This window comes from Hyaena hyaena, unplaced genomic scaffold, assembly GCF_003009895.1.
Source record: "Hyaena hyaena isolate Hyena2069 unplaced genomic scaffold, ASM300989v1 scaffold_562, whole genome shotgun sequence".
NCBI classification, from domain to species: Eukaryota; Metazoa; Chordata; class Mammalia; order Carnivora; family Hyaenidae; genus Hyaena; species Hyaena hyaena.
In genome coordinates this window covers 741,759-760,214 of record NW_024081198.1, presented here as the reverse complement: position 1 = coordinate 760,214, position 18,456 = coordinate 741,759, and the positions used below count along the sequence as shown (strand labels likewise).

Genomic DNA, 18,456 nt, shown 5'->3' with positions numbered 1-18,456 from the left:
CACCAGCGGTCATGGTCTCCCCTCTAGGGACGCACCAATGCCATTTACAGAGGCTGCTGCTTCCCCCGGGGCACACAGTGGAGGGGAAAAGGTTTAAGGTTAAGAAATGAAATATGGGCATCCTGATAAGCTCTTGCAGAGGAAGCTCTAAGAGAAGCAAAAACACCTTTGGGAAAAAGTCAGAGTCGTAGTGCCTGTTAGCTCAGGTTTCAAGGTACAACTTCTTAACCAAGCTGCAAAAATTAGTGAATTCACCCTGCATTCAGGAAAGCAGACAGCACTTTCATGTAGAAATTTAAAGAACAGTCCTAGGTAGCACTGACCACTGTCATTTTTGCAATAAGCTCACGCAGTTATAGTAAAAATTCTGACAATGAACAATGCACGGCATGGTGCAAATGAGGCTACCAAATTCTGAAACTAATCCATGCACTTCCTCAAATTTTGCCTGGCTTGGAAAATCATAAAGGAAAATTCAGAGAGAATGGGAGTTCAGAAAAGTACAAAAGCTTTTCTTCTGAATTTTCTTTCTTTACATTGGCTGTCTACGCCAATGAAAGTAAAATAAGTTATAATCATTTCTGCATACTTTTTTTTATTAATAAGGAAATTATTTTCTTTGTCCTCCACTAAATAAATTAGCCTGACAAGAATGCCTGCCTATCTTGGTTTGGCCTTGCCCAGAAAATCTCTTTGGATAATTGTTTCACTCAGTCAACCAGTTTAAATATATATATATTTGACATATACCATTGTTTAATTTAAGGTGTACACATGTTAATTTGATACATGTATATACTGTAATATGACTGCCATTGTAGTGCTAATCAGCACCTCCATCACGTTATGTAATTATTATTTCTTTTCAGTGGTTGAGATCATTAAGTGCTAGTCTCGCAGTGAGTTTGATGATTACAGTCTGATATTGTTGATGATTTTAGTACAATATTGTGGTCCTCTGAATACTTACTATGTGCCAGGCATTATGTTAGGTGTTGGGGGCAGTAATGAATAACAAAAGAGCTACTGGCTCCAAGGACTTCACATTCCCAGGAGAGTTGATCTCTTTCGACCCAGTTATAATCTGGCAGTAAATTCATTTACCACTGCAAGGATAGTAACCACCTGCGATGCATTCCAAGACATCTTTTTAAAAAATTTTTTTAATGTTTTATTTATTTCTGAGAGAGATAGAAAGAGACAGCATGAGCAGGGGAGGGTCAGAGAGAGAGGGAGTTACAGAATCTGAAACAGGCTCCAGACTCTGAGCTAGCTGTCAGCACAAAGCCCGACGCGGGGCTCGAACCCATGAACCGCAAGATCATGACCTGAGCCGAAATCAGACACTTAACCTACTGAGCCACCCAGGAGCCCCCCGAGACATGTTGATCAGACTTCTGTATCTATAGAGAACCACTCAAATGAGCACTTGGCAGAGTTAGTTGCCAGAGTCTTGTGTCTACCTACTTAGACAACTTTCTTCTTAACCATTTAGGATCTAAAATTTATTTTTAAGAATTTATGATATAATATTAGAGGGAAAGGAGGGTGTGATCTGCCTAAAATAGTTTATATATAAATAAAATAAAACAATATGTAACACATAAAATATAGCTGTAGAAAACGGAAACCAACAAGATTTTAAATTATTGGTTTCGATTATACTTTAAGTTATATTCCAAGAGAAACAGGTTAAAATTTTAGCCTAGTAATGAATGATAATTATTTTATTTAGGAAAGACAATTTCAGGAGTTAGGTACAAAGAGAAATCTTTACTTTGAGAATTAGACTATCACAGACATGGTGGTGGTGGTAATGGTGGTGGTGATGATTAGCCTCAAAACATCACACAAACAGAAAAGGGCAGCCTAAGTTCTGAACCTGTTTCTTTCTAAGAAGAAAGACATAACTCTTGTAAAAGAAGGGAGGAAATACACATTTTCTCAACCATGAGGTGAAATGCAAAGTAATCCAGGATGCTACAACTTTCTCAATGGACTGTCAGTCAGAAAGTTTTTGAGAGAATCAACTTTTATTATATTTCTAAGTTGGTAATTGAGAAGGACACATCATAGTTCTCGCAACTCCCATATTAGTAATATCAGAAAATCCCCTAGGTTTTCACCTTTTCTGTTTCCACGTAGTCTGGTGGTTGTTAGTTTGGGTTTGCTGCATGTTACTTTTGAAAAGAAATGCTGACTAACTCATGTTTTGCAGTCTCCATATGTAGGACGTAAGTGACTAAATATGAGTCATGTTTGTGGTGCTAGTTCTAGAAGGAAATCTCTTCAAAAATAGGAAGAACTTGTGTTTCCAAGAAAATATTATTCCACAAGATGCAGCCTAGAGTCATTTTCTTCCTCACTCAAGGGTGTGTCATATTTTTTAAAAATTTTAAAAGGTACCCAATTTTCTTTACTCAGCTTGGATTTTCCTCCCTTTCACTTCAAGGCTAAAAACCCTTTGCCACATCCTTCATTAGAAGCCCCAAATGTGTACTCACGGTGCAAGATTATGGCTGTTAGATTTCAATGAAATTATGAAGAAAGTTCACTACCATGTGTCCATTCTATCCCAAATAATCTAGAAATTCAAAACATTAGAAGAATGATGTGGAAGGAAGTGACCTGTACAATATCAGATTTAATTACAAAACCGTAATAGCTATAATTAATACAAATGTAATTATGGAAATTGTACGGTGTCAAATTGGGATAGAGTTTAGCAAGTAGGCTGGGATTTTTTAAAAAAAATATGCTAGAACATGAAACAAAATAGGAAACACTGACAACTCAAAATTTCTGAGAACCCGAAGGTTCCCCAGGGATAGTATGTAAATATCTCCTGAGAGGAGATCATTGTAACAGCTATATATGTTAACATACGTCTTTTCAGTAAGAAAAAGACAAATAATCTTCTGGGAAAAAAGGATCAAAACTAACAAACAGGCAAGTCATAGAGTCAGCGTGAAACTGCCAATAAATACAAGCTCCAACTTGCCAGTGAGGTGGAGGGCGCACATGAAACCACACTGATATCAAGCACCTGGAGGCTCAGTCAGGAAAGGGTCTGACGTGGGCTCAGGACGCGATCTCACAGTCTGTGAGTTCGATCCCACATCGGGCTGTGTGCTGACAGCTCAGAGCTTGCAGCCTGCTTCAGATTCTGGGTCCCCTCCCTCTACCCCGTCCCACTTGCTCACTCCCTCTCTCAGAAGTAAATAAACATTAAAAAAATTTTTTAATAAAAAATAAAGCCACACTGATATCAATTCACACCGATAACATCGACATTTTTTAAAAGTAACTTTCTGATTAGTTAATAAATTCAGTTATAAACATGAAACAATACAGAAAGGGGCACATTCTTGTGCTCTGTCCACCCCATTTCCACCTGCTCTCCAGGTTATCGCTTCGGCCAACTGCATACATACAAATATATATTCTTATTTTTCTCCCCCTTTCTCAGATAAAAGATGTCATGCTATATTTAATGCTTTTTTTAAGGATATTATTTTTTTTTAATTTTTTAATGTTTTATTTATTTCTGAGAGAGAGAGACAGCGTGAGCAGGGGAGGGTCAGACAGAGAGGGAGACACAGAATCTGAAACAGTCTCCAGGCTCTGAGCTAGCTGTCAGCACAGAGCCCGATGTGGGGCTCGAACCCACGAACCGTGAGATCATGACCTGAGCCGAAGTCGGACGCTTTAACCAACTGAGCCACACAGGTGCCCCAAGAAATTTGAGTTTTCTTCTAATATATGCTCTTATAAACAACGCCTCAATAAATCCCTGAGTATATCATGTGTGTATGCTATTAACTCTTTAGAATAAATTCCCAAAAGTAAGACTGCTGGGTCAATGAGTAGCTGTATTACCAGATAAAGTCAGTGCTAACTGCTGGTAAGCCTGTGGAGTAGGGAGAACTCGTACATCTTTCTATTGGGTCTGGTAAGTCCATGCACACACTTTGGAAAAGAATTTGGCAATTCTCTAGTACGGTTAAAATCCACATACCCTCTAGCTCAGAAACTCTACTCCTAGGTGGAAACCCTCAATCAACCATGAGTCATGATTAGCCAGTTAACAGCTTTGTGACAGTAAAACAAAAAGAGAGAGAGAAGAGAAAATGATCTGTTTTAGAACTATGGTATATTTGTAAAATGTAATATAAGACAATAGTGAAAAATGAATGAATGGAAGCCAAAGGTATCAACAGTCTCTGAACTCCTCTGTGTCTTGGACAGTTACTTAATTGGTCTATGCCTGAGTTTCTCCACCTGCAAAGCAGGGATAATACAACACCTACCACACGGGACTGCTAACAGCCGTCAAGTTTTGTAGCACAGCACCCGGCATGTGGTAACTATTAGAGATGTGTTTATTAAATGGAATGAATCTCACAAGTACAATGATGAGTGAAATATCAAGTTTCAGTAACTGACATTCAGCACAATACCATGTGTAGAAAGCATAAAAAACACAGAAAATACCACATATTACTACTTACAAATGTAGACACATTATAAACATACAAAGAAAGGGTAACACTAGACTGCAGTGAGTGGCACTGGAGCAAAGGGTGATCTGGAGGCAGCATTAGGAGCATTCATCTACGTGTCTATTTTTGTAGTAGGATCATACTGTTTTTATTACTATTGCTAGCAATCAAACATATATATAGCTAATTATTACTCTATTTATATAATAAACTATTGGAACTATACCAAAATAAGAAGCTTCTGCACAGGAAAGGAAAGCACCAATAAAACAAACAATGGGAGAAGATATTTGCAAACAACATACATGCTAAGAGGTTAATATCTCAAATATATGAAAAATGTACACAACACCAAAAAATCAAAATAATGCCAGTAAAAAATGGGCAGAGGACCTGAACAGCTATTTTTTCCAAGTAAGACACACAAATGGCCAGCAGACACATGAAAAGATGTTCAACATCACTAACCATCAAGAAAATATAGCTCAGGGGCGCCGGGGTGGCTCAGTCGGTTAAGTGTCTGACTTCAGCTCAGGTCATGATCTCACAGTTCGTGGGTTCGAGACCTGTGTCGGGCTCTGTGCTGACAGCTAGCTCAGAGCCTGGAGCCTATTTCAGATTCTATATCTCCCTCTCTCTCTGACCCTCCCCTGCTCACGCTGTCTGTCTCTCTCTCACACACAAATAATTTTAAAAAAGAAAATATAGGTCAAAACCACAACGGTATCACCTCACACCAGTCAGTATGGTTTGTATCAAGAAGACAAGAAATAACAAGCGTTGGCAAGGATGTAGAGAAAAGGGAACTCTCATGCACTGTTGGTGAAAATGTAAACTAGTACAGCCACTGTGGAAAACAGTATGAAAGTTCCCTAAAATATTACAAATAGGACTACCATATGATCCAGCAATTCTACTACTGAAGTACTACTACTGAGTACTTACCCAAAGAGAAAATCACTAATTCAAAAAGACATATACATCCTTCTGTTCATTACAGCATTACTTACAATGGCCAAGATATGGAAGCAATTTGTGTCCACTGATAGATAAATGAATAGATGTGGTGTGTGTACGCACGTGTGCGCACACACACACGCAAATATTATTCAGCCATAAAAATGAAGGAGATCTTGCCGTTTGTGACATGAAAGGACCCAGAGGGCATTTTGCTAAATAAAACACAAGACATATAGAGAAGGACAAATGCCACATTATTTCACTTATATGTGGAGCATAAAAAACAAACTATAAGTGAACACACACAGACAGAGAAACCAACAAAAACCAGAAATGGACTCATCGATAGAGAGCAAGCTGGTGGTTGCCACAGGCGAGAGGGGGAAGGATGAGAGAAATAGGTGAAAGGGATTAAGAAGTACAAGTTTCCAGCTATAAAATAAATGAATCACAGGGATGAAAAGTACAGCACAGGGAATACAGTAAATAATACTGTAGTAATGTGTGGTGACGGTACTTACTGCGGGGACATCACCTAATGTACAGAATAGCCCAACCACTATGTGATGCACCTAAAACTAGTATAACAATGTATGCCAACTATGCTTCAATAATAAAAATTTTTTAAAAATGTAACTGATAAGCAGGAGATAAGATCTAAATGGCCCATAAGCATATATAAATCAAGAAATCAAAGGATGTCCGCTAAATTAAAATGAGAAATCGCTTCTCCCACTATCAAACTGTCAAGAAAATTGTTTAAGAACCAAACTCTTTCCCATTGAGGGCACAAGAAAGCAAGCATTCTCATCCACAGCTGCTGAGAATTTACATAAATCTGCAGCTTTTTGGACAAGATGTACAAAAATTTGTGTCAACTTTTTGACATAGAAATTTGACCTTTAGGAATCTGTCTTTAAAAATAATTTTAACACGGGCAACGACAGAATTACCAGGATGTTCTCACTACATTATTTAAAATAGTGAAAAATAATAAAAATCTGAATGTCTAAAAATTGGAGATTAGGTAGACAGAATATGATCCAGCCAGACTACATAATTGTTATATGATGTTTTTAAATGATATAAAATAGATTTATCAACAAGAAAAGACAATATGACGTGTGAAGAAAAGCAGAACACAGGCATGTGTCCATATGATTCCATTTGTATTACAAACATTCAGCGGCGCCTGGGTAGCTCAGTCCATTAAGCCTCTGACTTCAGCTCAGGTCATGATCTCATGGTTAGTGGGTTCGAGCCCCGCATCAGGCTCTGTGCTGACAGCCAGCTCAGAGCCTGGAGTCTGCTTCAGATTCTGTGTCTACTTCTCCCTCTCCCTCTGACCCTCCCCTGCTCACGCTGTCTCTCTCCCTCTCTCTCTCTCAGAAATAAATAAAACATAAAAAAAAAAAACATTCAAACAGTCCATTTTCCTGTGTATTTTCCAATTTTAAATAATTAAATGCATTATTTGCATAAGAAAAGAGTTATTAAATTATGCAGATGAGAAGAAAATCTGAAGGAAAATTTTAAAACCTGACAAAAGAATGGGAGGGCAATGAGATGGTGGGTATTTGTTCTTTTTTCTCTCTTTTCTAAGTTCTCGGCAACATTCTTACCCTCCTTTTATTACTTAAAATATTTAAAAACCTCATAGGGAAACCAACATGGATCTGTAAGCCCATCATTAGGGACGATATGGGACTGGTTCTGCCCCTCTGGCCTCCCTTCCTCTCCATACGCCTTTCTGTAAACGCAGACACATCTCGCCACATTTCTCTGGGGAAGCCTCCTGGTGACCTTGTGTACCAATCAGGAGTTCAGGGAGGACAGGGAGGAGCTGGTGCCAGACGGCCATCAGAGTCTCTGTGACTTCCCCACTAATCACTCACTGCACTATAAAAAGAGCTGATGGGAGAACTTGGCCCTGGCTAGCTCTCCCACCCACTGCCTGGCCATGAGGCCCATTGGGCTTCTGTGGGCTTCCATCTCCTCAAACACGAGAGGGAGAGTGTGTATGTGTGTGTGTGTGAGGGGATCTCTAAGGTTCCCTCTGCCAAACTTTCTGATTCTCGGTGCAGGTAGGAAATGTAGCCGGTAATAACCAAGGGAGACTGCACATCTACAGATCTGTATCTACAAAGACTTATAAAAATTAAAGCAGATTAAGTCAGCCATGCTAAGCTATGCGAATCATGAGTTCACTTGGATTAAGTATCTGGATTTCATTAGATGCCTGCACTCACTCGGTAGTCTCTATTCACATCGCTGAGCTGCCAGTAATTATCAGGGAGGCCCATTCGCTTGTATTCTTCACTGAGATCAATCAGCATCCAGCCCTGTTCTCTTTCTTCTTTGTCCAGCTTGGGGTTGAATGAAAAGCAGTATAACTCCTCGTATTTCACTGCAAGAAAAGGGAGAATAAAGCCAAATCAAGCTAAGTCAAAACTAGAACCGAATCTCCCCAAACGCGCTCTGTCTGGACTAGAGGACAGCCAGAGGCCAGGCTGGCTCCGGACCCCTTGGGACACTCTCTGGGCAGGTACAGACACCTCCTCCTGGCAAAACCATGAAGACCTTGGGACAAATGAACTCAACTTTGAAGAGCTTCTTTCCTTTCAGAAACCAGGCCTTCCCCATTTTGTGTTTTTGTTTTTTCTTTTTTAAAGTTTCTCTGGAAGGCAAACATATTCCCCAGATCACATAAGAAATGGAGGTTAAAAATTAATTAAGAAGGCAGAGATCATTAGACATCAGGAACTCAGTCTGTTCATGTATATTGAGCTTGGATTTGGGCCAGTTTCTCTAAAGTAGACAGAGGTCCAGACCACTGCCATATTTTGATGTTCACATTATTAAAACAATAAAAAAATAGCAACGAAAGGCTGTGGACTGTAAGGGCACCTGGGTGGCTCAGTTGGTTAAGCGTCCGACTTCGGTTCAGGTCGTGATCTTGCAGTTTGTGGGTTTGAGCCCCACATCGGGTTCTGTGCTGACAGCTCAGAGCCTGGAGTCTGATTCAGATTCTGTGTCTTCTTCTCTCTCTACCCCTCCCCCACTCGTGCTCTGTCTCTCTCTCTCTCAAAAATAAACAAACGTTAAAAAATTTTTAAAGAAAGGCTATGTAATGCATTTAAGTGTTTGCCCTGAAAATATCTGAACTTTAGCAAACACATCAATGTCATAATTACACTACTCATACAAAATTCATAGGATTCATAAGAAAATCAATTCATAGTGACAGGCCCCCTGGTCATGAGGGGCAGATTCAAGGATGCATGACGAAACTCTCCTTTCAATTCTGCAAGGATGTCTTTTGACTTTACGTAACACCCTTTCTGCTTGTGAGGCCAAGCTCCACAGCTTTCCCCATTCAAAGCTAAAATCTGATTGTCTGGCTCTGATCCCACCCTGGTGAAGGAAGCATTTAGGCCAGTGCTCCTCAACAGAAGTGCCACATATGTCACCAAGCCACATATGTCACTTAAAATGCCTTTGTAACCACATTAAAAAAACTAAAAAGAAACAATGAAATTAATTTTACTAATATGTTTCATTAGTAACCCAATATATCCAAATATTATCATGTCAACATGTGCATAATATAAAACATATTAGTGTTGTATATATCTTGCTTCGCAATGCCTTTGAGATTCCCTGCTAGCTCCATTTCAAGTGCTCACTGGCCACATGCAGCTGCTGGCTACCATACTGGATAGTGCAGATCCCAGCATCAACAGTAAAGAGAAATTATGGCTGATACTCACTAAACCCTTATTTCATTCCAGATTCTGTTGCTAACAAATGTATTAACCTACAATGGGCCTCAGTTTCCGGATGAGAAATTGGAGGCAAAAAGAGGTGAAGGAACCTCTGGGCTGAAATTCGGCAACCTGGCTGTAGAGTGCATTCTCTGAATCACACGCACTGCCCGTTTAAGGCAGATCCTTCTCCCTTCTCCCCAGACGGACCACCTTCGTGTCTTTTCTTTCCGTGTGCCATCCTCTACCTTCCTTTTCCCCTCACGGTTTTCTGAGGTCCCCTCATCTATTCCTTAATCTGTTGACAACATTCAGATGTGGATAATTTAATTGCTCTTAAACATGGGTCTGGGGACGCCTGGGTGGCTCAGTCAGTTAAGGGTCTGGCTTCGGCTCAGGTCATGATCTCACGGTTTGGGAGTTCGAGTCCCGCATCAGGCTCTGTGCTGACAGCTCAGAGTCTTGGGCCTGCTTCAGATTCTGTCTCTCTCTCTCTCTCTCTCTCTCTCTCTCTCTCTCTCTCCTTCTCTCTTAAAAATAAACATTAAACAACAACAACAACAAAAAATGTGTCTGGAGACCCAACAAAGGACCTCACCACCAGCAAAAGGCCACAGTAACACATAGGCAACCTAAGATCTAAACTCAGTTTCAGGCTTGTGATTACTATTGAAATGACTCATTTACATGGAAGAAGAGAGATAAGGGTCATATTTTCATTACACATGTCTTCTTTCTTGTAGAAACAAACAAACAAACAAACAACTATAGGGTATCCGTAAGATAAACTTCAGCTTACTTACTTATCCGTAAGATAAGTTCAGTTTCTCTTGATATCGTTTATTCTAAACTTCAAACTTTAGAATATGGATGATATCAATCAATTAGAAAATACACACCTACAAGAGCATGTGTACACACAGAGGAGATGCTCTCAGTAGGAACTGGTTCTTATAACCTTAGCTTATTGAGCAGACAGCACATAAAACTGAGATCCATTTCTGGGAACCACTGGCTCGACACTGACACATCTTTTCCATCTCTCAGTACCATTTTCATGACTCAGGCCTCTGATATCATAATGTTAACCGCAAATGCAATTTGTTTAAGAGGGCAACGGAATCTCTTGAGAAAGCCTCGGTTCTCTCAGTGAAAGAAGAGCTTATGAAGGCAGGGTGAACACTGGAAGCTAAGTGCCCTTTGTTAAGTAGTTACAGACAGGGGCAAAGGCAGAAGAAAACCACTGGAGGACACGTAGTTTTCAGTGGATGGGCTCACGCCTGCTGTCACTGGGAAGAGGCAGAGACACTGTACACAAAGCAAGAAGAACTTACGCAGACATGAACAAGGTTATTCGTGAATTCCGAACTGGGAGGCATCAGAATGCATTGCCACTAAAACTGTGAAATGTTTTCTCTGTGTTCTTTTTTAAGCAAAAGGGTGATCAGTCACACCTCTAGCCCAATTTAGGTAAAATTCTTCATGAGGGAAAAGAAATCCTCATTTTTGTCACCCAAAACTCAGTCTTATTAACATAGGCAAGCTTCTCACAAAAAGAAAAACATTTCAGGAAAAGTGATGTAGAAATCATTCTAGTATTTACTTTACTGACCTACTGAAATCTTACCACTGCTAGGCAAAGGCAGACTTGAAGGTTTTTCTATCTATCAGAAAGAAAAAGGACAATTTCTAAAAACTGCATTAAGAATGGGTAGCATGGGGGTGCCTGGGAGGCTCAGTCAGCTAAGCATCCAACTCTTAGTTTTGGCTCAGGTCATGATCTCACAGTTCATGAGTTCAAGCCTCACATTGGGCTCTGTGCTGACAGTGGGGAGCCTGCTTGGAATTCTCTCTTCCTCCCTCTCTCTGCCCCTGCAGTCAGTCTCTCTCCCGCCCCCCTCAAAATAAATAAACTTAAAAAAAAGAATGGGTAGCATCTCAGTAATGTTTCTAGAAAAGCCGAATCGGTGTTTCAGGACTCAGCAGGCAGCATGCGAGATGCACGCTATAACTGACCCTGTGTTACTGGAGGACTATGGTTCGTCACACACCCCTCACCCGAGAACAACTCGTCTCTGCTCTCGGGCCCGTACCTATTGCCCCATCGACGCCTTCGCTCTTAGGTAAGCCTTCTTCCTACTCCCTGGGCAAGATTTATGTCATCGAGGGGCAACTTTCAAGTTGGAACCACCAAGCCCACAAACGGCCCGGTCTCTGCACCCTACCTCTGCTCCTTCTCTTCCATAAAAATGGGAAGGGTGTTCACTCGAGCAGATAAGGCAGCTGTGGGTAAGACAAAGCAACGAGAGAAGGAAGAAAAATGACCTGGTCTGTTTTCCAGGTATCGTGCTAAATGGTTATGAAAATAGAATATTTCCGGGAAAAAAAATGAAGGAAGAATCATGATAGACTAATTGGGGGAAACAAAAGGTAAACTAATAATATAATGAAAAACACTTTAAAAAGAAAAAGAAAACTTACAACACCAATGTAAAACCTCAATAATACAATTATGTCACTGACTGCTTCCCTTTTGCACATTTTTTAAAACTGAAAGGAAAAATAAAACACAAACGGGCATTAGCAGAATGTGGTGGTGGGTCTGGGAAGGGAAACAGAGACATCAGAAAGACACACATATGTGGGGTTCATGAGAACCAAAAGTAACAGTTGAAAGCTAGCCTGTTCCCAACCTTCTGCTTCATTCAAGCGACCTAAATGGAGTCGAAAAGCCATTTAAAGAGGGTCAGGAAAGAACACAGCTATTACTGGATTTGGCAGCTTTAGAAGAAAAATAAGGAAGAGGCGCCTGGGTGGCTCAGTCCGTCAGACTCTTGATTTCAGCTCAGGTTATGATCTCACCATTTGTAGGTTTGAGTTCTGCTTCAGGCTCTGTGCCAGGCTTGGGATTCTCTCTCTCCCTCTCTCTGCCCTTCCCCAGCTCACTCTCTCTAAAAATAAGGAGAAGAAGAGGAAGAAGAGGAGGAGGGGAGGAAAAGGAAGAAGCAGCAGAAGCAGCACAAGGAAGGAGGAGGAGGAGGAGGAGGAGGAGGAAGAAGAAGAAGAAGAAGAAGAGAGAGAAGAGGGAGAAGAAGAGGAAGAGGAAGAGGGAGGAGGAGGAGGGGGAAGGAGGAGGAGGAGGAAGAGGGAGAAGAAGAAGGGGGAGAAAAATAAGGAGACATTTGTTGTCTATTTTCAACCAACAAGTGTTTGAATTAAACACCAGTGCTATGGAGGATAATTCTTGGTCGAAAAGAACTGGACTCAGAGATGATGGTCATCAATAAAAAGGAAATTACCACTGCAGACACTGTATAAGCAGCAGTGACTTAGACAAGGACGTAAAAAGTTAAATTAAACAAGTGAGAGGGCACCTGGGTAGTTCAGTGGGTTAAGCCTCCGACTTCCACTCCAGGTCATGATCTGATGGTTCATGAGTTCAAGCCTCCCCTCAGGCTCTGTGCTGACACCTCAGAACTTGGAGCCTGCTACGGCTTCTGTGTCTCCCTCTCTCTCTCTGCCCCTTCCCTGCTTGTGCTCTCTCTCAAAAAAATAAATAATAAGTATTAAAATTTTTTTAAATAATAAAAATAAACTGAGCAAATGAAATGATGTCAATCATGAGATTTTGTAAAATCGTAATAAATGTGAAGATTTGAGGACTAAGATGAACTTGGAAAAAAACACTGTAGTCTCGAAAAAAAATAGGAAAATAAACAAATAAGATGGTTCAAATGTTAAAGGACCAACACTAATTGATACAAAAATAAACAGTAGAAAACAAATCAGCGCAAGGAGAGAAGAAGGCACATGGGAAAAATGGAAGTTCTCTGAGAAACAGGTCTTTTCATCTGAAAAATGTATATCCTTATTGGTACACTGGATCTATTTTTCATTGGGGCCAAACCTTTACTTTAACCTAAATTGTTCTTTATTTGGATTTAAGGAGCTTACTGAATTTGGCTACATTAATTTTTGATTCTTACCAATGTGAATTCACACAAAAGACAAACCAGTAAAAGCTCACTAGATTTTTTAGTAGTTTGATGTACCCTTATCCCAGAAATCCAAATTCAGTGAGGAGAGGATCTCGAGAGCTCTGAAAATATCTCCTTCATAGGACTTGACTTAAATGGTCTCTCAAACATTTCTTCTTTTGTGGGGGGGAAAAAAAAAAAAAAAGTTGTCCTCTATAGGACCTGTAGTTTAGCTGTGTGTCCATAAGGGTAGCTGAAAACTGGCGATTTGTTTGGTGACTAACCAGAACAACCACAGGGAGCTATATCGTGCTACTAGCCTTCAAAGTACACTACACCCCCCACCCCCCCACACACATTCTGATATACTTAGAGGAGGGGGAAGGTGTAATTTGTAAAAGATCCTCAGATGGCTCTAATAAGCTACCCCTATTCCTAGCTGGGACCCCCTCCTCCCTTCCCTACCTCCACCCAGATTCGAAAGCCTGCTTCCAAGGTTATAGGCTGTAATGTGTCCTAATTTTAGCACTGCCTCTAACATTAAACTGTGCAACTGTGTGGGTTCTATTTCATCTTCCCACACTTATTCAAGTACTATGTTTTATGTAAACTGGCATCTCTAATTCCAGCGTTTCAAAATGCTGGTGGCTTTCTAAAAATCTTCTAAGGTAATGGGTTAAATTCAATTAACTACTCTCATTTCCTTTCTTGCTCTCTGGCTGTGTCTAACACCTAACTCCCAAATGCCCCCTGTAAGAAAAAGTGTGTGTTTTAAAAAATGAGGAACACAGAGGTTTTCCTCCCTGGGGGCCCTTGCAATGAGTCCTGGGTGCTCCCTGTCATCACCGGCCAGAGCCCTCACAGCCAGTGTCATCTGCCCTTCCAGCCACTCAGCTCTTTCCCAGTTCTCGGGGCTATTCCTAAATCCCATTAATCCGGTCAGAGCACATTTATTATCCAGTACTCCCATTAATCAGTGACACAGAAATTGCTGGCACACAATTCTCCTCACAATTCCTGCTGCACGCAACCTCACATACATCTTCCCAGAACTTCTGTTCCAATTATAGTGTCCCCTCTAAAAAGTTCAACTGCTTTTCTGGCTCACTCTGCAGTTCTCTGCAACACACGGAGATGAAAGAGCCTGAGCCTGCTGCCCTGAAAGGGGAGCAAAGTCAAGTCAAAATTAGCAGATTCTGACAGCTCCCTGGCATCCCGTTCATTAAACAGCTTCAGTCCTTCATTATCTACAGACGATACATCACATTATAAGAAATGGAGGACCCAGCCAGACCTCTTGCAGCATCTGCGATCAAACCTCTTGCCCTGAATCAAAAAGCATTTAGCAAAGTAACTATAAAGAAGGATCCGATGTCCCTCCTCAGTGACTTTGGTGTAACACTACCATGGATGTTACTCTTATATAAAAGATTCATTTTTCCTGAATTCCCCCCAGAAAGTCAGATGTCGATTTCTTTTAGACAAAGGACAGCACAACCCATACAGCCACACAGAGAGCCCAGAAACACTTCTCTAGAGGCGCACAGTAAGCTCTAAGTCTGAAGACCTCAAACTGAGAAACTGAACAAGAGAGTAATTGTCAGCACCTGTGTTAACATTCTGCCGACAACCCTTACGGAGGTTTTGTTTAAGAGAGTCAACATATCCACACGGTGAACATAACCGATGTTAACGATGGTCCAGTTATACCAACCTTGGGAAGCACACGTTACCATCAAGAAGCAATAGAAACCAAACCTTGATGGGCGTCTGGGTGGCTCACTTGGTTGAGTGTCCAACACTTGGTTTTGGCTCCTGTCATGATCTCATGGTTCTTGAGTTGAAGCCCTGCATCAGGCTCTGTGTTGACAGCGCGGAGCCTGCTTAGGATTCTCTATTTCTCTCTCTCTGTTTCTCTACCTCTGCCCTGCTCGCTCGCTCTCAAAATAAATAAATAACCTTAAATTAAAAAAAAAGAAGAAGAAACCAAACCTTCAATGCCCCAACAGGGGAAACTGCACTAGAACTGTTTGATATCAATGCCTTCCATACAAAACAATTTGTCAGTTTTATCTCAGGCTTCAAGCAAAGTGGCTTGACCATTATAGTATGGGAAGAGCATCATTCTACAATGGTTTTGCTCCAAAGGGAAAATGTGCTCTAACCCCCTCTGCCAAGATAAAGTGAATACTGAACACAATGAAAGTGAATACTGAAAACAGTAAATAACTCAGAGAGAATCCCTAAAAGGCAATGAATCATTCAGAATACTTGGCCTCGTCTGAGGACCGGGATAACATATAATTCCTAGAACGCCCTAATTCTCAGACTATATGTATTTCTTGAACATGATTTGTGAACTTGAAGGCACGCACATAAGAAATGCGGAGGTGGTCCGCCCTACCTGGCCGAGCAAGGCGTATCAGAGAGATGTACACATCATGGCAGTCTCTTTCCTGGGGAATGATGAGCTGTAACAGCTGAAAGTTCTTGCAGCGAATCAGTAGAGGGCACCCAGTAGCGGCTGTGGCCTGTTTTTCAATGGTGGAAATCTGACTGTGAAGAATCTACAACCAAAAGTCATGTGGGTAAGCTAAGCACAAAGAAGTGACAAACAAGACACGGAGTAACACAGATCTCTGAGGCACGCAGACGAGAAACACTCCCCAAACTTTATCCAGCTCAACACCTGCATTCAGATGACAAGGGCTGAGAGGTTCTGGGAAAGATCGGTCTAAACATACCATTTTTTCATTACCAAGCCTTCTGGTATCCAGGCTGATTATTTGGAGCAAAGTATTCAGCATATAACTTTGTACAAGTCCAGGTAAGGGAACATTTTGGTAGTCAAATGTTGAATGAGCTTAATAGCTAAAATTAAATAAGGTCATGAGAAGTTAGTAAAATAAACCTTGCAATCAACAAATGTTAAGAGATGGCTCCACTGGGAGGTGCCACCATGCTCCTAAATTCCACATGGAATGCTCAAGTTCAATAGCAACTTGAGATTGTTGTTTTCTAAGCTGCCGGTGGCCAAGGAGGCTGCAGAAGAGATTTATGTTCAGGAAAATCATGCTGAAGTACCTCTCTCTGGTGTTTTGAGGGGAGAGGGTCCCTGCTCAGCCCTCAACAGCAGCACTCATAATTTTTTTTTTTGAGTACAGTTGACACACAGGGTGACATTAGTTCACCCTGTGACTCACCAACTCTGTACATCACACTGCACTCACACGTGCAGTTACCATCCACCACCATCCTTCCCCGTGAAGTAATGCCTGCCACTTTCTGCTTAGAACGTATCATCTATGCAATATAGAAGAGGGAAAGTCTACAATTCAGGGATTCTGGTTACAGTCATCATGTCATAGTTGGGTGAGTCTATAAAATAAGAAGTATCTAATGGTCTCATTATTAAGTAGCAGAAACGTCTGCCAATGGGACTCTTCCCTAGCTTGTCTTCTCTTTTGAATTATCAGGAAAATGAAGCGATATAATAAAATGACTAAACGGCCTGCATAACTGGATCCTACAAATAAACTGTATCGCAAATAAAGCACTACACAAATGCTATATCTGGCACTGATTATTCTCGAATGTCTACTTGACAGCTGTGACATGAAGCCTTATATCTCTGGCTACTTCTAGACTGGTCTTTGATGATGTTCAAATAATTAGTCTTTAAAATGAACAAGTGGGGGGCGCCTGGGTGGCTAAGTCAGTTAAGCATCTGACTTTCGCTTAGGTCATGATCTCGCAGTTCGTGGGTTCAAGCCCTGCGTCGGGCTCTGTGCTGACTGCCAGCTCAGAGCCTGGAACCTGTTTCAGTCTGTGACTCCCTCTCTCTCTGACCCTCCCCTGCTCACGCTGTCTCTCTCTCTCTCCTAGAAATAAATAAAAAATAAAATAAAATAAAACAAAACAAAACAAAACAAAATAAAATAAAATGAACAAGTGGATCAAGTGGACTCGACTCCATGCAGAAAAAGGCAAAGCTGACCTTCCAAAAACAGTTCTGAGCACGCAAATGCCAGAAGCCCCCCACCCCACCCTGAGGCCAAACAAAAGAACGGAGGCTCAAACTTGTTACATGAAACAACAGAAAACACGTAAAGCCAAAAACAGAAACATACCCATGTTTCTTTTCTTGTGTCAGGTGCATTTTCCACGAATATTACATGAGTAGCCGTCAAATACAGAGTACCTAGGGCTGCTTTTTTAGAAGACATTCGATCTACCAAGCGGACATTTTCAACCTAGAGAAACCATTTTGACAGAGTTATAATAAAGCAAAAGACTAATCATAAAAATTAATAGTAAGCAGGTAATCTTATGTTTAACCCAATAATTTTGAGAACTATCCCAATAAGAAAAACCAAAACTTTCCCCCTTTACTTAGACCTCAGAATATGTTTCTGTATATCAAAAGATTAAAATTTACTAATTACTTAATATATAATTTTATTTTCTTTTTAAAATTTTTTTAATGTTTATTCATTTTTGAGAGAGAGAGATAAGCATGAGCAGGGAAGGGCAGAGAGGCAGAGAGACACAGAATTCAAAGTAGGCTGCAGGCTCTGAGCTGTCCGTGTAGAGCCCAACATGTGGCTTGAACTCATGAACCATGAGATCATGACCTGAGCTGAAGTCAGATGCTTAACCGACTGAGCCACCCAGGCACCCCAAAATATAATTTTAAACATATCACAGATTTATAGACCTATTCTTTAAGAATACCCTTTCTGTATTTTAAATAAGTATTTTTATTTCACCATAATTATAGAATTTTAGTTTAAAGCAGGACGTGTATGCATCAAAGTGCGGTTTTTACAATAACCATGTATGAATTATGTCTATCGAAAGGACAATAAGGTATTTAACAATTTATTTTTCCAGAGCAGAAATGGCCTCAAAGCAGCTTGCTTCCACATAAACTAGCAGGAAATACACATATGTGAGCCAAAAGTATCCAAGGAATGTGCTGCATGTTTACAAGGAAAAGCTACCAAATTAAGCTGCTCACATTCATTTATAATTAAACGTCTCTAGTAAATGGAATTTTTATCACCAACCTTCAAATGGTTAAGGGAGGTAACTGGAAACAATGTTTATCAACATATCTCTCTTAGAAGCAGAGCAGTTTTAAGGATATGTGCAGTGGGATGATTCCAGTATGAAATAGAATTGAAATTCTAAGACAACCTCTACAGGACAATAAAACCTGAAGGAACTATGACTAACAAGGCAGAGACACCA

The 18,456-nt window shown here is 40.7% G+C and overlaps 1 protein-coding gene across 1 annotated transcript in view; it reads right to left on the bottom strand.

Moving 5' to 3' along the window:
• MTMR7 (myotubularin related protein 7) overlaps positions 1 to 18,456 on the bottom strand; it is a 108,945-nt gene that overhangs the window by 52,809 nt on the left and 37,680 nt on the right. Inside the window, exons 2-4 of the mRNA XM_039256300.1 lie at positions 17,334 to 17,456; positions 15,608 to 15,770; positions 7,712 to 7,869 (exon numbers count right to left, since the gene is read on the bottom strand). Of these exons, the coding sequence (XP_039112231.1) occupies positions 7,712 to 7,869; positions 15,608 to 15,770; positions 17,334 to 17,456 (444 nt within the window). The remainder of the gene's footprint in view (positions 1 to 7,711; positions 7,870 to 15,607; positions 15,771 to 17,333; positions 17,457 to 18,456) is intronic.